This window comes from Pestalotiopsis fici (genome assembly GCF_000516985.1).
Source record: "Pestalotiopsis fici W106-1 unplaced genomic scaffold PFICI_Scf_9, whole genome shotgun sequence".
In the NCBI taxonomy this organism is placed as follows: Eukaryota; Fungi; Ascomycota; class Sordariomycetes; order Amphisphaeriales; family Sporocadaceae; genus Pestalotiopsis; species Pestalotiopsis fici.
This window is the reverse complement of record NW_006917099.1, coordinates 1,071,039-1,096,369: the sequence shown is the minus strand read 5'-3', so window position 1 is coordinate 1,096,369 and position 25,331 is coordinate 1,071,039. Positions and strand designations below refer to the sequence as shown.

General features: G+C 50.0%; 8 protein-coding genes across 8 annotated transcripts; 2 read left to right on the top strand and 6 right to left on the bottom strand.

Moving 5' to 3' along the window:
• Positions 1-485: 485 nt before the first annotated feature.
• PFICI_11755 (uncharacterized protein) lies at positions 486-2,424 on the top strand (the record flags this gene model as incomplete). The annotated part of the gene is made up of 4 exons (XM_007840336.1): positions 486-1,029; positions 1,097-1,933; positions 1,997-2,139; positions 2,236-2,424. The coding sequence occupies 4 exons, from the start codon at positions 486-488 to the stop codon at positions 2,422-2,424; spliced, it is 1,713 nt and encodes a 570-aa protein (XP_007838527.1).
• A 437-nt stretch (positions 2,425-2,861) lies between these two features.
• PFICI_11754 (uncharacterized protein) lies at positions 2,862-4,184 on the bottom strand (the record flags this gene model as incomplete). Its single annotated transcript, XM_007840335.1, has 3 exons — positions 2,862-3,131; positions 3,242-4,109; positions 4,165-4,184. The coding sequence occupies 3 exons, from the start codon at positions 4,182-4,184 to the stop codon at positions 2,862-2,864; spliced, it is 1,158 nt and encodes a 385-aa protein (XP_007838526.1).
• A 659-nt stretch (positions 4,185-4,843) lies between these two features.
• PFICI_11753 (uncharacterized protein) lies at positions 4,844-5,923 on the bottom strand (the record flags this gene model as incomplete). Its single annotated transcript, XM_007840334.1, has 5 exons — positions 4,844-5,023; positions 5,111-5,200; positions 5,253-5,374; positions 5,434-5,541; positions 5,605-5,923. The coding sequence occupies 5 exons, from the start codon at positions 5,921-5,923 to the stop codon at positions 4,844-4,846; spliced, it is 819 nt and encodes a 272-aa protein (XP_007838525.1).
• Positions 5,924-7,079: 1,156 nt separating this feature from the next.
• On the bottom strand, positions 7,080-8,436 carry PFICI_11752 (uncharacterized protein; the record flags this gene model as incomplete). The annotated part of the gene is made up of 4 exons (XM_007840333.1): positions 7,080-7,178; positions 7,241-7,789; positions 7,855-8,076; positions 8,158-8,436. The coding sequence occupies 4 exons, from the start codon at positions 8,434-8,436 to the stop codon at positions 7,080-7,082; spliced, it is 1,149 nt and encodes a 382-aa protein (XP_007838524.1).
• Positions 8,437-9,571: 1,135 nt separating this feature from the next.
• On the bottom strand, positions 9,572-10,453 carry PFICI_11751 (uncharacterized protein; the record flags this gene model as incomplete). The annotated part of the gene is made up of 1 exon (XM_007840332.1): positions 9,572-10,453. The coding sequence occupies one exon, from the start codon at positions 10,451-10,453 to the stop codon at positions 9,572-9,574; it is 882 nt and encodes a 293-aa protein (XP_007838523.1).
• A 412-nt stretch (positions 10,454-10,865) lies between these two features.
• PFICI_11750 (uncharacterized protein) lies at positions 10,866-13,635 on the bottom strand (the record flags this gene model as incomplete). The annotated part of the gene is made up of 4 exons (XM_007840331.1): positions 10,866-11,483; positions 11,539-12,739; positions 12,788-13,287; positions 13,342-13,635. 4 exons carry the CDS (start codon positions 13,633-13,635, stop codon positions 10,866-10,868), a joined length of 2,613 nt encoding a protein of 870 aa, XP_007838522.1.
• Positions 13,636-14,800: 1,165 nt separating this feature from the next.
• On the top strand, positions 14,801-17,560 carry PFICI_11749 (uncharacterized protein; the record flags this gene model as incomplete). The annotated part of the gene is made up of 4 exons (XM_007840330.1): positions 14,801-16,059; positions 16,118-16,663; positions 16,715-17,027; positions 17,084-17,560. The coding sequence occupies 4 exons, from the start codon at positions 14,801-14,803 to the stop codon at positions 17,558-17,560; spliced, it is 2,595 nt and encodes an 864-aa protein (XP_007838521.1).
• Positions 17,561-20,987: 3,427 nt separating this feature from the next.
• On the bottom strand, positions 20,988-22,565 carry PFICI_11748 (uncharacterized protein; the record flags this gene model as incomplete). The annotated part of the gene is made up of 1 exon (XM_007840329.1): positions 20,988-22,565. One exon carries the CDS (start codon positions 22,563-22,565, stop codon positions 20,988-20,990), a length of 1,578 nt encoding a protein of 525 aa, XP_007838520.1.
• Positions 22,566-25,331: the final 2,766 nt, after the last annotated feature.

Genomic DNA, 25,331 nt, shown 5'->3' with positions numbered 1-25,331 from the left:
GTTTTGACTAGATAAGAATCTACAGGGTCTACATATAGATTTGGGAGAGCCTTGAGACGTGTAAATAAAATGAAGTTTGTCAAGTTTGCATCCTGGTCAACCTGGGATGAAGTCGGTGATCATATAGTCCACTCTTCCAACCACTAGGTCTGAGTCATGCCGACAGAGTAGGTCTTATGCGTTTCCAATTAGCCCCGACCCAATGAGATAGTATAAACCAATGATATGGAAGCATTCTTATTGACAATCACACGCCCTTCTGGGATGTGGGCAGTCTCATTCTTGCACTAGCGGCATGCAATAGTCGTTATATCTCCACCACTGATCACGCAATTAAGACCAAGCGAAATATCTGCCCGTAAGCAAAAAGAGAATCGGCGTACTGGCCGACTGCTTTGGTTATAAACGTACTCATTGCCAGAGACGGGCTGGTTTTATTGTAGATTCCATCGTGACATGAGATTGAAGTTCTGCAACCACCCAAGATGCCATCAATAGAACACTTTCCGCCCCCGACTGACGTTGCGGCCGCAGCTACTCGGGACGGAGCCGCAGCCACCGCCGGGAACGACGACGACGACAACTCGGTGGAGCGAGGCAGAGGCTTGCCCGAGTCTGCGGGCGAGCGGCAGCCTCTACTGAGCCAAACAGCGGCGCCGGGCGAAGACGAAAATGGCGAGTGGAAGGCGCCCCGGCACTTTATGCTCATTGAGCTGGCCATTTTCTCCAACGTCTTTCTGTACGGCTTTGACAGCACCATTACGGCGGCCACGTACGCCGTCATTGCCTCGGAGTTTGACGCCGTCAATACGGCCTCGTGGCTCACGACGAGTTACCTGGTCACCAGCACGGCGTTTCAGCCCCTGTACGGGCGCATCTCGGATATCTTTGGGCGCCGTGTTTGCTTTTTTATTTCCACCGTCACCTTTGCCTTGGGCTGTCTGGGCTGTGGTGTCGCGCAGGACTTTATACTGCTAAATCTCATGAGGGCTCTCACTGGATTTGGAGGCGGTGGTCTAATGACCATGGGTGAGTGGAGTTTTGTTATACATTCAAGGAAGAAAGGGAGATTGCTAAAATTGATGATTGATATTAGCAACTATTGTCAACTCGGACATGATTCCCTTTCGTAAGCGAGGCATGTACCAAGCCCTGCAAAACGCCTCGTTTGGATTCGGCGCCATTGCCGGGGCGTCATTCGGCGGCTCCATTGCCGACTCCATCGGCTGGCGCTGGTGTTTCCTGCTGCAGGTGCCAGTGTCTGCCGTGGCCCTGGTGCTGGGCTACTTGGTGATCCGCAACCCGCACAATGCCCTGCGCGGATCCAGCCTCGCCGATACGTGGCGTGCCGTGGACATCTCGGGGGCCCTGCTCCTTGTCACTGCCATTTCGGTGCAGCTCATCGGGCTCAGTCTGGGGGGCAACGAGCTGCCGTGGAGCAGTCCCTGGGTGATTTCGTCTCTTGTCGGCAGCGTCGTGTTGCTAGGCCTCTTCTTGGTGGTCGAGGCCAGGACCAAAGCCATCCCCGTGATTCCCTTGCGCATGCTGCACGGATGGCTTCCCGGTTTGACGCAGGCTACCAATGTCTGCGTCGGGCTGAGTGCGTACGCTTACCTGTTTATGCTGCCCTTGTTCTTTCAGGTTGTTCTCTTGGACTCGGCAACCACGGCCGGTGCCCGTCTCGCGATCCCCTCGCTGGCCACGCCGATCGGCGGCGTCATTGCTGGTGTCGTCATGTCGCGCTGGGGCAAGCTGACGGCGCTCGTGAGAACGGGCGCGGTCCTCATGGCTGTAGGCAATGCTTTGGTCACCTCTATCCAGTTTGAGGATTCGCTCTGGAAGTATTATGTCTACATTTTCCCGGCCAACCTCGGTCAGGGTATCGTGTACCCGGGCATTCTGTTTACATCTCTGGCAACGTTTGAGCATGCAGGTCAGTGGGAAATGGCTCTCTGGATAATCAACATCATATGACTAACCCCAAATACCTATGTAGATCACGCGGTATGTGCATCGACAGTTTACCTCATTAGGTCGCTCGGCACCGTCTGGGGCGTCTCAATCACTTCTGCCATCTTGCAGACAACACTGAGCGTCAAGTTGCCAGAAGCCCTGAATGACGTTCCAAACAAGTGGGAGGTATGTGATCTTTTCCCTATGGCCCAATTCAATAACAGTCTCAATTTCTCTTCTCTCACACTTCGTGCACATTGCTTACTTCCTGCACCCATGCAGATCATTGACGACATCCGGCATTCCGTCGACGCCCTCAGACAGCTGCCTCCTGATGTTCAGCTCAAGGCGCGGTTGGTGTACTATCAAGGACTGCAGTACTCTTTCGCGGCGTCGACTGGTATCGCAGCCATAGCTGTCATCACATCGATTTTCATCAGTGGCAAGGGATTACGAAAGACCACGAGCTGAGCGGTCTCCATTTTGTACTGGGTATAATGTTCTGTTCGAATGATACTGATCTCTGAAACACAAGGAAACATGCAAACTTAGTGATACTACATTCAAGGCCCATAATGGAGTCACTGCTCATTTTTCTCGTGGATGGCGTGTCTTTTCGAGTGATGGATGAGTCATTGAGCGTGTCATTTCTGTTCAATCAAATTTAAGAGGCAACAAATGTCGTCCTGAGCCCATACTACTTCAGTGCGTGAAACTCGTCAGACATGGCATACATCACTATCCTTTCGAATCATTCATTACATTATAATGAAAACTGTATTGGTTAGACCGGTCGGTCTGATTCCGGCATTGACCCTCAGCATAACTTACATTGTTTCTATATTTGCTGTCATAAAAAATTCAATCTGCAAGCGCTACTCGTAAAATCATAAACTCATCCAACAGCCTCATCCGCTCTCAGCCGGGACCACCACATTGGATTCCTTGGCCGACGGCTCCGGGGCAGCAGAAGTCTCGCCCTTTTCCCGCTTGTCCAGCTCGGCGCGCACCTTTGGCAGGATGTAGCGGCCATAGTCGACGGCGTCATTGTAGTTGTCGTAGCCGCGAATGGAAATGAGCTCGCAGCCGAGATCTACGTAGTCGAGGATCGAGTCGGACAGAGTCTGTGGCGATCCGACCAATGCCGTAGAAGCGCCGCGGGCACCCGTGGCCGTCACCTATGAAAAAGTGTTAGCAATATTGCGTCTGATGTGGATGATTCGTACACTCCCTTGCATATAGTGGAGTGTCGAGTCTCGACAAGAGCATAAACCAGATAGATACTTACAGTAGGATACCAAAGGGCGCGGTCTTGCACCTCTCCTCGAGAGGCGATATCCAACAGCCGCTGCGATCCGACATTCTGGGGACCTGAGTTGGTCTGAGGCGCCAAGTTGGGACCAGCCTTGCCCTGGTTGCCCTTGAGGAGGTCGAGATAGCGGTAGGCCTTTTGCCAGGCGAGGTCGTCCGTCTCGGCGAGGATGGGGCGAAAGGTGACCCAGATGCGGGGGCGATCGGTGCGGCCGGCCTTTTCGGCCTCGGCGTAGATGCGGTCAATCTGCTCCTTGGTCTCCTTGAGCGGCTCGCCCCAGAGGCCAAAGATGTCGGCCAGCGAGCCGCCGACGCGGTAGGCCTCGGGCGAGGAGCCGCCCACGGACACGGGGATCGTGCCCTTGGTGGGCCGCACCTGGTTGCTGAAGCCCTTGAAGGTGTAGTACTTGCTCTCCCAGTCAAAGGGCTCGGCCGACTGCCAGGCGCGGCGGAGGATCTTGATGTAGTCCTCGAGGCGGCCGTAGCGCTCGTCCTTGCTGAGGAAATCGCCCTCCTTGGCCTGCTCGGCATCGCTGCCGCCGGCGATAAAGTGCACGACGACGCGGCCAGAGCTCAGCTGGTCCAGTGTGGCCAGGGCCTTGGCGGCCACGGTTGGATACATGGTGTTGGGCCGCAGGGCAATGATGACGCTAATGTTCTTGGTCACGGCGGCAATGGTGGCGCCAATGGTAAAGGGATCATAGGACCCCGAGCCGTACGGCACCAGTGTATAGTTGAAACCATACTCGTCCAGTGTCCTGGCATATCTGACCAGGTACTGGGGGTCAATACCGGTCGGGTTGGGACCCGTGGCGATCTCAGTCGCCGAGTTGTTGAATGTTAGGCTATATATATCCGTGTTAGTGGTTGTAGTTTATACTCATTTCAAGGAGTTCGTACCTGATAAATTCTGTAGGCATTTTGACTTTACTTGTTTTCAGAATAAAATGAATTCAATAATTCTTTATTTTTCCTTTTTATTTTATTCTAAGGCAGCTGTGACCTTTTTGATACGCCTTTTGTATTTATAAGCGCTGCTGGCTTGCTCCGCATGCATCCTGAATGGCATCATTGCTATCGCGATCACGCAATACCGAGCTCGGTCGGGGACCCATCTTTATAGTCGTGAACGCGTCCCAAATGGCCCTTTCAATGGCTGCATTCTGTTCATATCATCTCTGATGTATAGCTCGGGTTGCGCAATGTCAGATTGCGCCCACCTTTTTGCTGGTTGGCCTGGCGCTGGGTGAAGCTCTGGACTTTGGAAGTCGGTAGAGTAACTCGGCCGAGTTACGACTTTGTGTCTGCAGGAGGATATATCTCCCCATTCACCCCACTAAACATACGATGCTGAGCATCTTTCCAGACTGATCAAAGGCGCAATAGATATTTCGCGCTCATGTTCGTGATGCTCTTCTCTTCTCTTCTGCCTTGTCTGGTGCCGCGCCCGTGGCGTATTCGCTCTAAGTGATTCGAAGAGCTGGTCCTCGGGAATCGCACCACATGCTTGACCACAGCAAATCCTGGGTTGTCCCTGGCCGGTCATTGATGGGTAACGAATAAATCATCTTCAACTACTCTAGATCCATACGGCATCATCGGCTCGGTTTGCATCCAGGTAATCAAGTACCTCGTCGTATGATTTGCAGACGTGTTTGGCATCCCATCCATCTGATCCCACAATGCCTTCTGGGAAAGTCGTCTCCTTGCCTTCAAGTGCAATATCGCCGGCGCACATGATGGCTTGGCGTAAATAGTCCTACACAGATTTTAGAGTTAGTTTATATGTTCGACTATGTTCTTATCTCTGGTGAGATAAATGTTTCTGCGCCAGATAGGGACCTACAAAGCAGTGCGCAAGATGCCACGGCGATTCTCGTGGGATCTTTTCAGTGATATTGGAAGTATATGCGCTAAACACTTCTGCAATGGCATACTTTGTCCATGTTAGTATAGAAGCGAGCATTAAAAGGATCGAGAGAACGTACCAGACAGTGGAGCTGGTGCGTCATGGACGTCGTGACGACGTATTTGTCATAATAGCCTTCCAGCTTTTGTGGGAGGTCTTGATACTTGGCGGGATCTTTGATGTTCAAATATCCAAGTCCCTCTATATTACCAGGTTAGTTAGTATTCTGTCATTGCTCGTAATGAACGAGGCCGACTTACTCGGGACAATACCCAACCACTTTTGTCGTACCTCGTCTGTAAAGAATTCGGATCCATTCTCCGGCACAAACATGGGATCAGGCTGAAAAGTTACAATCTTTTGCGAAACTGGACCTGGGTTAGTTTCTGGGGGGAGAAAATCATGGGAGTGCAATTACTAGTGACACATACAACGAGGCGCAAACCCAACCACATCACCAGTTCCCTCGTATTGCGCGTCTACTTTGGTTGTCTTGCTATTTCCAGTCCAGGAACGGTCCACCAGCAGCATGACGACGACTGCCACGAGGACTCCGTCAATCACCCAGCGATATCTGTTCAAGACTTCTAGGATTCGAGCTCTCCTCGTCCGCAGAGGCGTCGCGGCGTGCATGTAATCCTTTTCATCCAAGTCAATCGTATCCTCGATATGCATGTCGAGATCGTCAATTTCATCGCGCTCATCCGCCTTGACGCTGTGGTATTGGTGTGTCCTGCTGTCGTCCGCCATGTTTTAGCGTCTTTTTCGGACTGTACCGGTGTGAACTATTCGTATTGATGCTGCTGCTGCTTGTGAAAACACACGGGAAATGATGTTGAAGTAGTTTTTATCTCTTTAGATAGCTGTCGACAGCGATAGCGACAGCGATATCGAAAGATGATGGTGCCTTGTCGAAACTCGGGCAATACACAGTAGCGCAACAACGCGCGGCTTGCCCCAGTCTAGGATCAGACAGACATGGGTTTCACACTATCTTGAGCCAAGGAGCAGGGGTTTGGTTGATGAAACACGAGCAATGTCCCGGCACCTTTGTCCTTCCCAGGCGTTTTCCTCAATGGTAACTTTTGCTGGATAGAAAATCCAAATTTTTGGACAAAGAGTCGCCAAAGAAGATAAACATCCAGAGAAGTGGGGATTTTGTGGCATGATTAATCAATGGTTAAAGAAATAGTCGTGATAATTTGTTGGATGAATCTCTGGGGCTTTTGGTGGACAGACGCTATACAGCTGATAGTACTACGTATAGTCTAAAGACCCTCTGACTCGCTCCAGGTCAGCGCTTACACAATACAGCAAAGACGCGACACCGGGAATAAGCAACGGCACATAAGTCGCAAAGAAAATCATCAAAGGTATTGACGGCGGGAGGGGGCATACGAGCGGCAAGATTCTTTCCATGTGTCCGAAACACGTACTGCAAGTACAGCTACAGCGAATGGGCGCGCAGGCAAAAATAAACCTACACACAAATCATTAATGGGCATCTCCTGTTCTAGTTCTCGGAGATAGGAGCGACAGAACAAGAACAGAAGCTTTGGGTGTGCGTTGATGCTACCCCGGCTGCAGGGCGCGGTAGCTTTCAATAAATGGTGCTCTCACAATGGCAATGCATCCATCTGATTACGTGCTTACTGTCCACATGGCAGCCCCAGTTCTATCTCATAGGTCTCGAGGCCACTACGAAAGAATTGGAGAAACCAATTTTGCCGGAGCCAGATGACGCATTTGGGCTATAATGTAACACATACGGAGCACTTGCACACATCCAATCTATTGCTTGTGTCTAGGGAATATGACTGATTGTTGAATACCATGCGACGCGCTCTAGTATATACTTTCATTTATGTACCGCGACACTGTAGCATCTGACCAGTTCTTTACACGATCAAGCGCTCGAGGCCCAGGTCTCCCATTCGTAAGAGGCCAGCATGAATGGGCCGGCTCCCTTGTAGTCGTTGGAAGCAAGAGGGACACCGATATAGTACTGTAATCATTGTCAGCAGGTGCGGAAAAACAAAGTATTGCTGATGCATCAGGCAAGCTCACCTCGTATGTTCCGTTGCTACCAAGCGAGCCAACCTGGACGGTACCCTCCCAGTTCAAAGTGCCGTCGCCATTCTCCACGACGAACCTGTCCACCAGGAGATTGTACCCCTTTTGTGCCGTGGCAAGAAAGTCGGCGCTCTCAATGTACCCGGAGCGAATACCGCGGAACATGCCGAGCACAAACATGGCCGACGCGCTGCTCTCAATGTAGTTGCCCTCGGCCCCGACGTACTGCTCGCTCATGATGAGCCACCAGCCGCCAGACTCGTCCTGGGTCGTCTTGAGCGCATCTGCCAAGGTGGTAAAGTAGCCCAGCAGCTGGGCGTAGCCCTCGTGCGACTGGGGAAACACCTGCAGCGTCTCCCACAGAGAGAGAAAGTACCAACCGACGGCGCGGTCCCAGACGAGCGGTGCGGCGCCCGTCACTGGGTCCGCCCAGACTGCCTTGAAGCTCTCGTCGTAGCCGTGGACCAAGAGACCGCTGGTCGTGTTGCGCGTGTGTGCCTCAATGTGCTCGTATTGCGACAAAATGTCGTCCCAGGCAGTGGTCTAGTTAACAGATCAACAAGTTGTTCATTTGATGACTCCAAGTCAGAGTTCGCTTGGCCACTTACGTTGTCGGCGTCAAACCAGCTTGTCCACTTGGCGTAGAAGCTGTCTGCCATGAAGATGCCATCGAGCCACATTTGGTTGGGGTAGGTGGGCTGGCGGTGCCAGAAGCCTCCGGTGGGTGTACGAGGATGCCTATTGAGCTGGCTTCGGACAATTGCAGCGGCAGACTTGTACTTTTCCTCGCCAGTCTCATTGTACCAGTAAAGGTAATTGTTACCCATGCGCTTCGTGTAATTAGCAGTGATTCTTTCATGATGAATTGGTTCTTTTGGTGCCAGGATTTGGGCAAGAGTCAAAGTACTTACGTATTCGTCGAGACTGTAAAAAGTATAATTCCAGTCTACAATGGTTCCATCGTCGGCCACAACGCCGTCAATCTGGTCGTGGTACCAGTCGTAGAGAGTCTCGTTTTTGGTCAGGTCATACGCAGCCTCATACCCTAGGTACAAGGTTGCTGCCGTGTAGCCAAAGTCGTACTCGACGCCTCTTCTGATGAAGGAGTCGGCAAACCGTGCGAGCAACGAAGTCTGCGCCGCAGCCGAGGCGGCGCCAACAGACAGGAGACTCAGAATAGAGGTCTTCATCTTGAGTAATTCACCGCGGACTTGGTGATTGGGTAAATAGTTGAATTGGATATTCTAAATCTGCCCACCGGGTCGCTCTCATCCATCGTCGTGGAGAGCACACACTCTCTCTTTTATGTTTTCCTACGATCGCATGTTGCCCCTTATCGCCAAGGCTGCGGCTTATGAGTCCAATATTGAATATAGTCCTTCATAGCGACCCAAGAACTAACATGCATATTGTAAAAATGGATAACGTGGACGATTCGTCTATTCAATTGGAGGGAAATTAGGTGGCATGGAGCCCAGGTGCGTACTTGGCAGTCCCTAGCTATTGGAGCGACAAGGATGGGAGAGAAGATCATTGTCCCAGGGTTCCCGGAGCTCTCGGAAAATCCCACCATCTTGTCATCCCGACAGCCTTGATGGCTATGAATGTCTACTGGTCATTGTCTCGGTCTTTTTTTGGAGACGGATACGTCCACGGCCAAGTTGTGTTAGGGATAGAATGTCTTGTAGCTCATTAGTGGAATAGTTTCACGCCTGTCTATGAACACTCCACAATTGAACACGATGAAATAAAGTCCCAAGAAACACTGCCTAGTTGCCAATGCTTTTAGAAACTCTTGTTCTTTTTCGTGTCGCCAAGTTCGAATCTTATAGCGTCTTCATTTTCTCTCCGTGGGCGTGTCGCTGCTTCTCCACTCTCCGGGTTCTACACTTTGATGTACGAAAAAGTGCGGAGAAGTGCCAAGAATATCGGGTCGCGACTTTGAAATAATTCTTGACATGCACATGCAAAGATCATCCGGCATAGACATCAGCATGGGACTGATCAGACAAAGATTTAGAAACGTGTTGAATCGAACGAATTGAGGACTGTACAAATAGTGTCGAAGCACGCAACATCTTTTTCTTGTTTGAAATGTCCCGAGATCTGCTTGGTAATTATTTGACTAGGGAAGTAACTTGTTCTAGGCGATAGTCAGCGATTGGATCATCAAACTTTGAAAAGAACCACATATTCGCGATGCCGGAGTAAATGGTGTATGGCATTTGATTCAAGATGCTTTCTCCAGTGTTACGGTTTCTTTAGTGTTGAACTATTCAATTTCCGAAAACTCAAGTTATTCAATTTGATAAAAAAGATTTGTGATCAAGTACGGTCGACTATGGTCTCCTGCCCGTCTTCATTCGTGATCCAGAAGCCTTTTGCCCATTTGTCAAGATCCGCCCTTTCTACTGTACTTGTCTCGATCTCAGTATCGTCTCCAGAATATCCACTATCCTGTTCAGACAATACATCATCCTCGCTCCCGTCGTCGTCGTCGCCGTGCAAAAATGCTCCTCTTGGTTTATATGAATCAATGTCGATCCCTTGGTCCCGTCGCTTTCGGACGCGTATGACAAGCAGCTCATACGCCAGGACTACTGGCCCTTCGGCTTCGAACCGCATAACCCGTTGCCTTTGTCGATTCAGTTGAATACCCGCTCCAACACTTGCCGCCAGACCAATTCCATCTGCGGGGATCGGAACCTCAGCTTGAACACCGCCGCCTCGGTCGTGAGCCCTGTCCGTGCAAACTGTCATACCATATGCAACCTTGAGCCCACAGATCAGATACAGCTTGGGAGTTCTGTGCCCAGAATTCAGATGTCTGCGGACAGCGAGCTCACTGAATCGCTTTCGAAGCTCCTCCTCCCTGGGTATACTCTTCAGCGTGCGGGTTTCCAATTTCTTGACAGAGTAGGAGACAGCTTCGTGCTTGTCATTGATGGCGTCGAAGGAAAGACCGAATGCCTGGAGAACTTTTGCCCAGAAGCCACCCTGGAATTTCAATCCGCCACCCTGCGAGAACTGAAAATCCTTCTCTAAATTATTGTTATAGGCGCGGCCGACTTTGTCGTCGATCGACGAAAGCACCTTGGCTGGCTCCAGAGGATTGGCGATGATATTCCCAAGTTGAATCGGCCCTGACGGCGTATAAGTAAGGTTTGAGGGCGCACTAGCCAGTAGGTATGTGCATTCGGGAGACATGTTGATCTCGTTGCGTCGGGGTTTCCCTGTCACTTGGTTCGAGACATATTGTCAACTCACAAAATCAAGAAATTCTTGTATATTATACCGGTTTTATAGATCGTCAACCATGATATACCTCAGCTGGAATATGCTCTATATGCGAGATACTTCAACCATCCTTCAGCTCTGATGCGCACCCACCTTGGTTGCAACTCAATACCTTAATACCTGTGTTCATAATCTGTGCGCGAATAAGATATCTTGGAAACCTTGCTGGCTTGTGAAATGCCTGGCAATCTTACTTTCTTCCTGATATAGTGCGCATTTGACTACGATTATTCAATCCTTCACATGGCGAAGGCTTTTTGTACGTGGAGGCTGAGTAAGTCGGAGCCGGCGTACACTAACTCGTCTTTGAAACTCAATTTATCTAGTAAGAATTGGATACCTCCTCGAGTAAGGCTCGTACTGCTTCTGCTGTGTTCCCGTTTCTTGCATAGAATTCTGCAGGAGACAAGAACCTCTGGCGAGACGGAGGCTCTACCTCGATAGATAACCTCTCAAACATGGCCAGCATTCCAGGCCGCGTCCATAATCCATGCACTTCCGGGGGTGGATAGTCATTTGATGGAAAGCCTAGTGTTGCATGTGTCAATATCATCGTAGCAATGCCCGCGGCGATTGCCGTGGCTACTGAACACCCCGACTTTGCGACCTCGCCCGTTTCTGGCAAGCTCCAGGATGAGGGAACTCTCCGACCCAAAGTACCATACACGTATGCGTCTCTCAAGTTCATTGGGGGGTTTTCCACCGAGAATGCTCCATACCTGTCGGTCTGGCGAATGGATATAACCGAATCGCAACACGCAGGAAACATCTCGGGCAGGTTGGCACCCGAGTTTGAGGCGGCGGCGAAAAGTAACAGTTGATTCTTCTTCATCCTCTCGGCCGCTATCAGAGATGTCCTGATTTCCCTTACGTGTTCGTTAAAACCAAACGACATGGTGATGATGTCGACATCCCATTCATTAGAAGCCCATGCGATTGCCTATAATTCTTTTAGTGCAAGTGGGTTCAGGGAACAAGGCTCGAATCATACTTACATTGCATATCGCTTCTACAGCGTCGGCTATGTCGTCCCTGCGCTTTGCAATTCTCGCCAGGTATATCTCTGCTTCGGGGGCCATCTTCATCACCAAGGATGTGCAGTGTGTTCCGTGGCCCTCCTCATCTACTGGTTCGGAACTCTCTCCTGCAAAATCTCGCCACTTTGCGATCTGCCTTGCGCTTTCAAATGGTTGGAAGAATGCTGCACATGTATCACAGCCGGTATCTAAGACTGCTACTCGAACGGATCGCGTGTTTGTTTCACCTGTTGGCAAGGGGTCAAGCAACGCTTTGGTCCTCAGATGGGCATCGTATATTGCCTCCATCCATTCCCTGGAAGCTGAAGCCTCTCTTCTTTCTGTGCCAGCACCCCGCAAGCTCAGAGGTTCGATTCGGATAAGCTCACTCTCAAACCGGAGACCCCTAATCAAGGAATGGAGTGGATATACCAAGTTGTCATGTAAAATCTTTCGCCTATGCTCAAGGTCATGAGCCCACTCAGAACCATGGCGTGTTGTGGCAAGGTCGAATGTTTTGCTGACAAGACAAGTCTGCAAAGCTTCCCGAAACTCCTTGTATTCAAAGCTGTGCCACACGCTATTGTCTCCAGCGTATCTCAAGGCCTGTGCAAATTGATCGTTGAACCTTTGCTCGATCGTATCGTGTGAGTTTCTCTCCAGCTGAGGGCCACAAACAATCTCTAGGAGAATGGTACAAAGCGCCAAGACTCTGGGATACTTGTAAGCGACATCAATTGATCCAGCGAATTCGTCGTAGGTCTTAAGAGGCTCCTCAAAGCTAGCTGCAAGGTATGGGTCGTTTGCGTATATGGAGCCTGGAAATCTTTCGAGATTTTGTGGAGGCTTGAAGAAAAAGTGAATAGAATCACTTGTCCAATTCCTGTTCATCCACTGTGAATCATAGTATTGCCAAAAGGACCGTGCGATAATGTAGGACAAAACAAGCTTATCCTTGTTAGATAGACGATGAGTCTGCAAGATATCACGGAGAGAATGGCTGGGATAGAGGTCCATTTGCATGTGCGGATCAACTCCCTGCAGCTGGTGGAACTGGGAATTTCTCACTTCAAGGCGCAACCTCGAATTGAGCTCATGTCCAGAACGGACCAAAGCACAAAACGTCCGAGCATTGAGCGGAATGGATTGTTGACCAAGCGGTGTTGCATTGCCAGTGCCTCTGCTTTTCCGTAAGTTGCGTGTACCTTGAGACATGGGCAATACTCACATTGTGACACGGAACTGAATATCTCGCCAGACACTCGGGACTGGTGACATGGAACGCATCAAGACATCTTCATTGAAGGATGTATTGTTACCTGCTCGATGGCTTCGGCCTCTGCTAACAAAGCCCTTCAAGCTCAATCGCACCTCGTGGCTTTTATCACAATCACAATCTAAATTTCGGAGAAAGGCCCGATGAAGCATTGATTTGTTCCTTCGAGAAAGATCGCTCAAAGTGTGATCATGCTCGCGGGGCCAGCCCTCTTTGTACGGAAGTGTGTCCCCCCTTGCAAGTCCAGAGAAACACACGAGCTTTTCCAGGTACATTTGTCGCTGGTCTCTCGACCAGCCAGCAAAGACAAGAAGATTCCGCCGAACTTTGTTCTCGATTCCCTCGGTTATCGGATCGAACTCAGGGAGTTGAGTAGTAGTGAGACTGAGCAGTGTATAAAGCATAGGACATTGCCCGGTCTGTAGACTACCAGGCCCCTGCAAGCAGTCGCACTACGATCAGTATCAATGTTCGACTGGTTATGTTCCATACCTCAGGCAACATACGCGGCATAGCATTTCCATGTAAATGACCAGCTCCCTGAGCTTATTTTGCAGCTCGTCGTGATGCGCGATTGAAATTGATTTTGTATTCAAACGAGCAATTGTTCTTCTGGCAATGCTAAGCTCATTGGCCAACTTTCGGATTCTGCTCTTACGCCTTTGGGCTGTGTCTGGTATCGTGTTGCAAAGGTCGACAGCAATGTGGCAGATGCGTTCGAACACATCATGAGCAAGTCTCAGCAGCTGTCGTCCTGTCGGCATGCTGAGATCTGGGGCGACTTGGATTGTAGAATCCATGTTCGAGAAGAAAAAGAAACATTGGAATAACTACATATTTCATCGCTGGATGTGGTGCAAGATAATCTTTTATACATGGAAATAACATTGTCCACATTTCGAGTTGTTATTTGGGCAAAGAGCCTATTTAGAATTGGCGTATTGCACCTTTCAGTACCTACCTAGGTAATCTGTAATTTCCACTTACGCATAGCCATACCAACTATGTAGAGGTTGGCGCACTCTCGAAGTCAAACCATAAGGTGTGCGACACTGCCACCAGAAGAAAAGAAAATATCAAAAATCGGTTTACGTATCTAGCCACAGAACCCAATTCGATGCATGTATCGCGCTTCCAGGACAATATCCCAAATATTGATACTGAAGCTAGGGCTAGAGGGTAAGTATATTCTGCTGGGGGAGTGCGCGGGAGAAGATCGATCATGTGAAGTATGGGGTCGCAAGTTAAACTAGCTTGTCAGCCTCAACGCTTAAAGTTGGGCCGAGCTTTAATAGCAGAAATGGTGATCTACTCAGCTCCTCGTGATTCGAGCGGGATCATCCGGCTGTCGTCATGAGATTCATTGCCGAGACCATGCCCAGCAAGCCCACACTCTTGTTCTCAAATATGAAAATCGTTCCGAGACATTTCCTCATCTATCTAGAAGACAACCTCTGCATTTACTCACGCATTCTAACCAAACATGGGCGTAGTGCCGACAACTACGCAGGGAAAGAAAAAAAAGCAGCCAACCTAAGCATTCCATATGAACAGTCTAGCCGTATGTCCGAGCATAGGGAGATACATGTGTAATACAGTTCAAACTAGAATCGATTTCACCTGGTTCGGATTTTCATTCGCACTTGTGACTAGTATTGGACTTACTCGACCACCCTAATCGTTGGAGTGTGGTTCAAGCTTCTCCGCTGACACGTATTCAACTCAAGTCTGGCAAGTGCCTTCCTATTCGACCTGAATCTTTCTAATTGCTCTATATACCAGGTTTCCTCAAAGATATTGTTCTTTATGCTTGGCATATATTCTATGCCCTCATATTAAAATTCAAGTCAGTCTTCGGCTTGGCAGGTATTCATTGCACTACTCAATACACGCCTTTCTATATCATTAATTCCTATGCCGCAGACTTGAGCTAATGGATTCGCGGTATTCACATGTAGTTTTGCCATGGATCTCCGCACACATGACATGGGCACACTCCCGATCTATCAGGCCGCCTCCAAGTGTCGGGATACCCTTCAGCAATGTGTGAAAGAGCCCATGTTGATGGAGTCTGAGTGGGCCGAAACCCAGCTCGCACATTTCAACCTTTGGACAGCGGACTTTGGTGTATCTGCCAACAGACGTGCTGCTCTGATTGATCGAGTACTTCGCGAACGCGATAATGTATACATCTTATTGAACGCCCTTGCTCTGATCCAAGAGTGCACCGAAATTTGCCTAGAGGTATGCTCTCCGGAAAAGAAAGAAACAAAGAAAGTCTCAACTACGTTGCGCCCTGAGTTTACTACGAAAGGATTGTTACGCCTGCTAGATGAAAAGAAATCCCGACCAGCTATTACTCGCTTTCCTCTGCCTGCCCAGGACCAAGAACAGTCAGACTCTGAAGACCTAGCTTGCGCCCAGGAAGATGTTGGCCACTCAATCAAACAGCTCGTTCGGCTAACTGAGGCACTCAGAGATACCGATTTGAGTACGAGATGCTCGGAAGCGGACAAGCACTTCAAGGCGACAGATCACATTGAGCTCAAGACGTCTTCAGAGAGGTTTATACTGGCTCAGCACCTTGACAGCACAAGTAGCAACTTGACGCCTCTGCAGAAGAGACTTGTTGAATCAAACATGAGGCGAAGACATTGGTTCTTGTATTCTAGGAAACACCCGCCATGCTTCGATGCCGGACTCACAGCAGAGTCTGGAATGGCCCGCATGGAAGTGTCTGAATACTCCCAGAACAAGACTAGGGCTGTGATCGACCATGGGGAAGATTGGAAAAGTCATGACGAGTTAAACAGGATGCCACCCAAATCAAGGCGTTTCCGATCCAAGAACTATCGAAATCATTGGAGAGTTCCCTCGGCGCATCACAGAATGGCGAGGTCACGAGTTCCCGAAGCGGTTCCTAAATACAAATACACCAGAAACATAACTCAGGCCTCGGTCGACGACTATGAGAAATTTGAACAGACTGAAGACTGGGAATATGTCCTGTCTGAGAGTGAAAGTGAAGACAATATTGGTCAATCAGTCCAGTCCGGGAAAACCAAGACGTCCAGCTACCGGGATAAATCACATCAAATCACGGGATCGACAGTGGAGTGTGTTTATCCCCAACCCCCAACGGTTCAGGCTGGTGCTCATAACTTCAAATGCCCGTACTGTTACCTAGTTTTGCCATTGGCATACCAAGAGGAAGCACTCTGGAGGTAAGCTACCCTAACTGCGAACAGATTCCGTATGCCGCTAATCATTCTCGTGGCCAAGGGAACATCTTGTCGATGACATAAGACCGTACACTTGTATCATCGATTCATGTGCACATCCCGAAGTCCTGTATACGCGGCGCGCGGATTGGATGCAACATATCATGCAAGACCATCAAAATAGTTGGCAATGTCTACTTTGTTCCGCCCCGGGCATCACGCCTACCCTCTATCCCACAACCGAGGACTTCATCCAGCATACAAGAGGTCAACACGCGAAAGCCATTCCAAAAGATATGCTTTATAGCGATAGTATCCTATTCTTTGCAACTCAGCATCACGTTCCATTCGGCATCAGCCAGTGCCCATTGTGTGATCACACTGGGGCACCTGATTCCGAGGAGCTGCTCAATCATATTGCTGAACATATTCACTCATTCTCGCTGAAATCGCTCCCAGAGCCTGATTCTGAGCATGGAACTGATAACGAAACCCCCGATTACACTCTTCAAATTGCTTCTCGGAAGAGACGTGACTTTGTGGATCGATATCTTGACAGCAGGGCTTCAGATATGACCTATGAGTTGGGTCATGATATTACGAGTGGGTTTAGAAATGCCTCTGTCGATATGAACTTTGACTAAGCAAGACTCGACAGTTTCAACGAGCAACGAGAATCGAATGCACAGAAATGGTGGCCCGAGGACGTGACTTGTCAATTTGTCAGAAACCTAGAGGATCCAAGGCCGTGGCTCCGAAAATCGACCATTAGAGGTATGACCAAGATTTACACGCGGGGCGCTTCCGACATTTGGACTGTCCCCAGGCTCGAGGCTCTTGTTCGCACGTTTTCCCATGAGTTGGCATGGATGTTTGAGGATAGGATCTTTGACTCTGATCCCATGATTTTATCTCGCGGTTTCCCCTTGCAGGCACTCACGGCTCTTCTCTGGATCTTGCTTGGAGGTTGGGTTGGGCGGCCAGGGACAGCTTTCGAAAGAGGAACCCATTGATCCTGCTTCGCGAGTTCCCCATTGCGGCCTTTGTGGCGCTGGTCTGGATTCTTTTTGGAGATTGGCTCTGGATGGTCAAAATCTGCATCACGCTCGAGAATCCATTTATCCTGTTTGGCACGTCACCAGCCGACGAGACACTTCTTCGTACCCTGATCCGGGAGTCGTTCTGGATGGTCACAGACAAGCTGTTCGGAATCGATCCCGTGTCCATTCATGCTTCCCAATCCGATACGTATTTTCAGTCTTTCGTCCGAATGTTCAACTGGCAACGACAAGACCAATATTTTGGTCTGGCTCACGTTATACAGATTCGTGATCTTGATCTATCGTCGTTGGAGCTACCCGAAGTGATCATCGAGACGCTTGCCCGGCGCTTGTCGGATGAAGACCAGTCTGTTCGGAGCGCGGCTATAGTGGCATGGGGTGAGATTTTTGCCAATTGGCGTTCTGGTGAAGGCCACAAGATGCCATCAAGTTCTTTCATATAGTCACCAGACGGTGGAGACTGCAGGCCTGCGCATAAGACACAGAAGGGGAAGACTAAGTAACGGCCAGCCTCTGGTATGATGAATACAAATATCTATTTGGCCATCTTATCAACATGTGTCAGTTTTTCTAGTCAGTGATCCCCCATGAGAATGTCGCTGAGCAGCCCAAAAACTTCCGCAAAAACACTTGTAAAACACAGTCGCATTTTGCCATGACTCCATGTCGCGCTGTTCCAAAAGCTAGCTTCGGCCGCCACAAATCATGTCATAATCTGCCTTTGAGGACCACTTTCTGCCCAGCGGATCTGAGGTGATAAGAATTGCCCACACCGCCTCCCTTCAATGCATACCCAATTGTGCATACCATTTTATACCCAGTGGGCCCGACTATACTAATATATACCGCCGGACTTTACTCCGATGGACCGATCGGAGTATACCCTCCTCCGTACATACTACACACAGTACTTTCAACAAGACCCTTTGCCCCACGCAGCGTAATACATGATATTAGATACAATCTGGTCCATGATACAGATCATGGATTCATGGAATTATCCACATTTCTCAGCTTGAGCAATATCAACGAGCTCGGAGTGAATGTCATTTTCTTGACTACAAAATCATGAGTAAGTACGAACCAACTTGAGCCAACCTTCCCAACCTGGCGATATTGTCTAGAAGTGGATTGCCCAGAAAAAGCACAAGACAGAAAACCCATGATCGTCGGCTAACTGGCTAGCTGCAGTGAATGCCGATCTCAGAAGGACCCCTCTTGACTGTGGATTTTTTTTTCTCCTCCTGGTTTTATCATTTACGGCTATCTGCCAGTAGACAGCATGGAGTACGTAGTATCAGGCAAGTCAACGAGAAAGTTTTTAGGAAGGTTTCCCCTCCTCACGATTGCATACCCATCTGCCCACTCTGCGTTTGACTAATCTAGTATAGGTCAGGAGGTATGCCAGTATGTACAAATAGTGAAGATCTGTTGAGATGGTGCGTGCCAAGCGTCCATAATCCACCACTATTTTTTTTTTCTTTATCTCCGTTTTGTCGCCGAGATCAGCGAAGCGCTGAAGAACAAAGAGAGAGAAAAGTACCCCAAGTGGGTTTTGCGTTGAGGTATAGACAAACAAGATTGCCATGTATTACATACCTACATGGATTTTTGAGATTCGAGAGGCTGGCGGGTGGCGGAAAAGCACAGAGAGGTTATGCAGGTGCGGCTGAATACCGCGGACTCCTCGGCTTGACTGTTTTTGGGTAAAACGTGACAAGGCAGACTGCATATGGATTCGAAGACCTCTCGCGGAGATATCTACTTTCCATTTTCCTACCAAGCGCGTTATTCCAGCGTTATTCCACCGTCTGGGAGCACGATCATCGTCTCATCCCCCAAATCACCAAACGACAGGGAATGTGGCTTGATTCCAATGATCGCCGGTTACCTGCGGAATACCTGGCCAGACCTGCAATGAGCTGCACCAGAGCGGTAACCCGTGCTCGTTTCCGACACCCCAGTCTCGACAGAGAGCACAGGTTGTATCAAGTTATAGAATTGTTGATATCTCCACAATGAAGCAGAGGACTCACCCGGGAGGCTTCTGTTGTTTTTGTTGGCCTCTCAAAGTCGCAGCATGTAGCCCAAGTTGACTCTGACTAGACACAATCCGACCAACTCTAATCATATTCTCGTCCCATCGTTTCCACATCCCGCAGAGTTCGGTGTTGCTTGGGCGCCGGTGAAAACTATCCTGTTACTTCAAGTGCACATTAGGCATTGACGCAGGGCATTGCGGGACGACCCCACGGACCCCGAAGACCCTGGAATCCGCTCGGCTGCTTCTGTGTTGCAGGATCGTCCATTCCTTCTGCCACTCCGCATCCCATGTTGGCGGGATATGTTGCAGGAAACACGGAAAACATTGCAGGAAACAAGGCAACAAGAGTATAGTAGTAGTAATAGCTAGTCTTAAGTCTTATGATTGTATGCATTCTCAATAATCTTGTCTGCTCCCACTATGTAAAAATTCAAAAATGCTACCAAGACAACACGACGCCAGAAAATGCATGCTTGTCGGTAGTCAACCTTGGCGAGAAGGGCTACATGAGGAGTAATAAAACCTAGAACACCTTCCCAATGCAAACCCTTGTCCATTCCGACTGGACTCCTGCTACCAAAAAAGCAAGTATGCAAATAAAGCGAGTTAAAGAAAAAAAAAAAGTGTCAAATAGTATGCATGGTGGATAGAAGCTCTTTCGCAGGTAACGCGCATAGCAGTAACTCCCCTGGTATCATATGCAGAAAACCAATAAAGGCAACAAGGGCATGTCGGCGTTGGATTGAAAAAATTTTCTCGTTCCCAATGTGTGGGATCAAATGAGTTTGAGGCTTGTTGTAAAAGAGCGCATGTTAAGCCAAATTGCATCGCTCCTAGCGTTGTTTTCCCAATGGGACAAAAAATTTGTAGCGGTCTGATGGCTTGACGGGGCTCTACCATAGATGTTCGTCCAAGCAGGACCCCGACAAATCAAAATGTCAATTCGACTTGGACCCTGAATTGTGTAAGGCTTGTTACTCCAAGATCCACTTTCTCAATGTAGAGCTTCGCGTACGCATGATTGTTGATGCGAATTTGACTGTCGACGCCCGTATGAATTCTGTTGTTGGTTGTTTTTGCAACTGCTGGCGGTCGTGTCTCGCACCAAGTCCAGTGCCCAGCGCCCAAATTTGGAAGCGGCCTGGGTATGCTTGTCCATGAGTCGTGGCGGCATCGTGCCGATAGTCCGAGATTCTTCTGGAACAAATCTAGGTGGTAACCGACCACTCATCGTCGCGGTTCCGACACGTCGGACAAGCTCCTTTGAACGCGCAGTGGTGGATCAAAAATGTTAGAGATCGAACCCGAATCCTGGGCTTTGTTTTGCGGGTGGAATTGAACCGCCGGAGTGGACAATGTTGCAATTGCCGTTAGCTCACTCTAGCATGGCTAGTCTGCGGGTCGTCGATCGTGCGACTTCGGTGGCTATAGTGTAATGGAAAGCCAGCTGGTGTGTCGTTCCAAACAGGACCGGCTTCTACCGCAGGCATGTCGGTATCGTTTGTCGGAAGCGCATGTGACGTCGGAAATCGCCTGCATGGCAGCGCCGCCCGCCACCGTTGGGACGGAGTTCGATTTGGACGTTGAGACATGGTAGGCTGCCCAGCTTGAACCCCTGGATCAGTTGTGCCGCCATGGATAATGACAATTATCGCCGCAAGCAAAGCTGCGGGGCCGTTTTTATCGAGTAATGATTAGAAAATACCGGCGTCTTGTTCCGTGATTGGTGCTTCTTCGGGTGGGCTGGCCGCAGTGGCAGCCAGCAATTCGGCTGACCGCGGAAGTATTGTGAATTGAAGACCCCATACCAATTGCCAGGGTCTGGCTCACACAACGTCTTGCCCAACTGAGACCCATCTGGCTGGGACACCGTCTGAACCAATTTCATACGGCTTGGTGTTGGCTTTTCGTGGCGGCAGCAACCATCGAGCATGCCCCTCCTGGGTCGTGTCAAACTTGCCGCGCTTGCGCATAAGGTGCTCCAAGACTGCAATGCGAATAAAATCAGAGTTCTCCCGAATTTCGCGCTGTCTGGGTCCTGGCGGAAAGGAGACAGGAGCAGGCGCTGCTCGTGGAGACGCTGGAGGTGGAGGCGCTATAGTACGATTTGCGGAAGCAGTGACGGGTTTTCTGGACCTCTGCACTTTGTAAGTCTGCATTTGAATCGATGCCGTAAAACTGCGCGTACTAGGGGTCGAGGTGGCCCGGGTGTCGAGCCGTGCGCTGTCCGTAGGGTTCAGATAGCGGCGCATGGCCTCGCTGGGTTCCTCTTCCAATACAGGTGGTCGGCGTTCGTCGGTGAAGGGGACGCGAGGGTCCATGGTCAGGATGGATCGCGTGAGCAAGTCTTCAGCGGGGACCGAAGATGCAGTGAATTGCGACAATGATCGAGCTGCCGAGCGCAATGCACGAAGGGATGCTGTCAAATTTGACTTGAATGCAGTCTTGAGCGGCAGGAAGACCGTGTCCTGCTGCTTGTCCGCCTCGACAGGGGATGGTGTGTAGACCTCAAATTCCACCTCGTCGATCTCTGGGTTCACCCAAAGGGGGTGCTCTTCCTTTTCACCAGGAGGCGAAGACACTGGTTCCAAAGACCTCCTTGGCTGGCGGAATCTCCTGCCCCTAGGTGTCACTGGGCTGTCGACCGAAGGGAGTGTAGTTCCAAACGAGTCGCCCAGTGACGGAAGACTCTCTAAAGAACCCGCCCTAGTAGACAATGCAGATGTGAAGCAGCTATCGCTAGTGATGGAAGCGTCTTCCTCCAAAACTTCATCCGGAGGGCTCATCAAAACGTCCATGGGACTCCGGCCTAGCGAAGATGCAAGGCTTAATTCGTGACTTAAATCCTTCTCAGAGACTTGTGACCGTGGCACGATGGAGTCGACCGTCATTCTTTGGCGGCCGTTTCCTCGCCTGGCTTGCGGCGGGATACTTGTAATGGCAAGCAGTGCAGCCACAGACGGTGGAAGCGCATCTGACGAGCGCTTGTCCCGGCGGCGGTGGCTCCCACTGGATTGTCTCCGTGGGTGACCATCTGCATGGTGTCGAGTCTTGTGCATATATGACGCTTCATGTTTATTTTTTACAGGAATTTGGACAGCGCTGGTGGGCGTGGTTGGTCGTGCAACGGCGTTGGCCATGGTTGTGCTTGTACTTGGTGGGCTGTGACTCAGGTCGCGAGGCTCCTTGCGCTTCGGCATGTTGCTGCTCGATCGACTAGACAGAACTGCATTCGAGGACTGGTTTGGAGAAGTAGCGATTGGTTCATCTCTTCGTCTCGATAAAAAGGTCGTCGAGGAAGTCGAAGAGGACGCCGACGAGGAGGCCTTTGCACGTTTGGAAGTCGGAAGGCCGGGTACAGGCTGTTGGCGCGAGTGCAAGTAGGATCTAGGGTTGAGCATCATGGCGGCGGCGGCAGTGCATGGCAGAGCAGCCTGTACTAATATGATGTGTTGCTGGGCTGGCTTGCCTGCCTCTAGCAGTAAGGTGGGCTTAGCAATCGACGGCTACCCTTGCCCGGGGGGGTTTCTTCTCTGGCCCGCTGGCGCAAGGAATGCGGCGGACGGACGGCCGTACCAAACTCAAAAAGCCAAGTGCTGTTAATAATAAGAATGATGTAGCATGTAATGTAGGTACACAACTAGGACCGGGTCGCGTGCTTGACTCGCTGGGGGATCGTGTGTCCTTGCATCAGGAGCGCCCGCTCTTTACGTAAATCGTGCCGGCTAGCAGGTCTCGGCCAGGGCGGTTCCAGTGACGTGGGCGCTGCTCGCATGAAGAAGTGCGATGCTGTAACTGTACTTGCAAAGATGCGTAGAATCAGGGCGAATAAGCAGGTCGTAATTCGTAGATGACTCGTGAGGCAAGGCTCCGCTGTTTGGATAAGTTTTTCTGTTCTCCTCGGCTGGAACCACTGACGATGAAGGGTTTGTTCCTTTCAACTCTTGAAGGGGTCGCGATCGATCCTCTGACAATGGACCCTTGGTTCAGGGTCCTTGACTTTGTGGAAGCGGGCTGAAAATGGGGAAGCACAGATAAATCAGAGCAGAGACAAGAAGCGAAACACACACAAACGAAAGTCTATATCCAAGAATCACTCTTTCTGTTGACAAGCAGGAGAAGGATTAGAAGGAGAGTTGGACAATAAGACGGGCAAATGGGATAGATACGGCAAGACGGCGACTTGTTCTCTATTTCCTGGTTGAACCGCCCTGTCCTGTCTGATCTGCCGGTCTGCCTGCCTACTACCTAGTACATACTACATGACCAACCGACCTAACAAGCCTGCCTGATAAGCAAATGCGACAACTGATTGATGGTCGGGCACACGTACCGGCCTGATAATCACTAGCGCCCCGCCGCGGGAGGAGACCCGCGCTCTGCGCGCTGATGTCCCTCGCTGCCTGCCCACCTGAGGAGGAGGTACTTGTTGCAACCGTGCTGGGCGCCGCCTCGCCTCAGGTACCTTGGGTAGGGTTCTTTAATGTTTGCAGGACCGTCCTGCCTCATTGGGGTTTAGCTCTTGGTCAGCTCGCCAGGCGGCGGTACGAGCTCTGATATTACGGGGGCAACAGCGACTGTCATAGTAATAGTAGTTGCAAGTTACGGAGTAAACGTCCGTACCTACTTTGAATAGGCGAAATGAGTTATCTAGCAATATTTTGTGTATTCCACAATGGAACAATGACAAAAATGGTCTTTTTGCCGGACAGAAGGGAAGTAATTGTATGCGGCTTTAATTTTAGTGCAAAGTTGGGCGTCGCGTGGGCTACTACGGAATAAATAAATATACATACACACACTGCCATCATCCCGCAACACAACCTGCCATGGTTATGCACCTATGTACAGTATTCCGTAGCTTCTATGCATCCCGCAACAAGGACCCTTGTTAATCCTGTTTTAGACGAATAGACATGCTACAACTTGCATCGCTGCCTTGTCTGGTAACAGAAACAGATGCATTACATAGCCTCGGCCAAAACAAGTCATTACTACTATTGCTCATGACCGGCTGATCCGGATTTTCCTCAACATGGTCTCTACCTATGAATATACCTGTCAAGCATGTCTGCTTGCTGCAATGTCAAGGATTGGATGTGATGTGCACTGTATCTCAGCAAATCACGTCGTCGACATTTCTTTATTGGACGCGGCTTGTTGGGCGACTTTTCATCCATGGCCTGTATTTGCATTCATCCTTATTTGCTTATGCCGCCTTGGCCATCATTTGTGTTTTGGACCCCCAAACTTTCCGCGGGCGGGAATCAGGGGTCCTGTCCTCAAACCCTAACCGTAATGAAAATATCAAAGAAAAAAATTTACTGGCTACGACAGGCCTTGCCAGGCTGGCCTTTGTTCAGTTTTCTTTTTTGCAAAGGGTTTTCAGATGGGGCGGATCGTCGTGTCGCCCCCTAGCCGCGACGACGGCTTCGCTTTTATCGTTACTAAACGACCATAATAGCGGCTGCGAATTCGCAGTTGACAGGGGGTTGCGGATCAGTCATAGTATTTACGAGGAGCCCAATTGAATTCCAGCCAAAAGCGTTTCCGCGGTGGGCTGGGTATAGGCCAGTGGAGCTTCTACGGTTTTGTGTCAACAACAAATGAAGAAGAATATTCTATGGATCACTTTTTTTTTTTCCAAGTAGTTCCCCCACCCGCACGAATGGGGCCATCTGTTGTGCACGGAATCCACCCCAAATACTACGTACCTACGTTATGGATATTATACCCCAGTACCTTATTCCGATGGACTTTGTGGAGCGTCCGAATCAGGCCTAATTCGGGTTTCTTCGTGAGCAAGAAGATGGAGTCTGGCACCATTTGCCGGGAGATCGCCTTTTACGATAAGGAATTGGCTGTTGGATGGCTGATGAGAGCCGCGAATGAATTCTCGGGCTATTGCAGGATTGCGCGGCCGGTGCCGTTGAAAGCCCAGACCGATGGGATTTACCAATAGTGATCAACTCTACCGTGATTCGGAGCGCCGTGTTCAGACTTTTTATTTTCCTGAAGAAATGCAAATCAACATGCGACTGGAATATTGCTCATGGATCCTAAAATGCCCTCACTGAAAATCCGCGTTGCGAGTTTTTGTGTAGTCTTGACCCACGTATTATATGGCCCTAGGCGTGCCATTGCCAACTTTGGCAATTTTTACCCTGGCC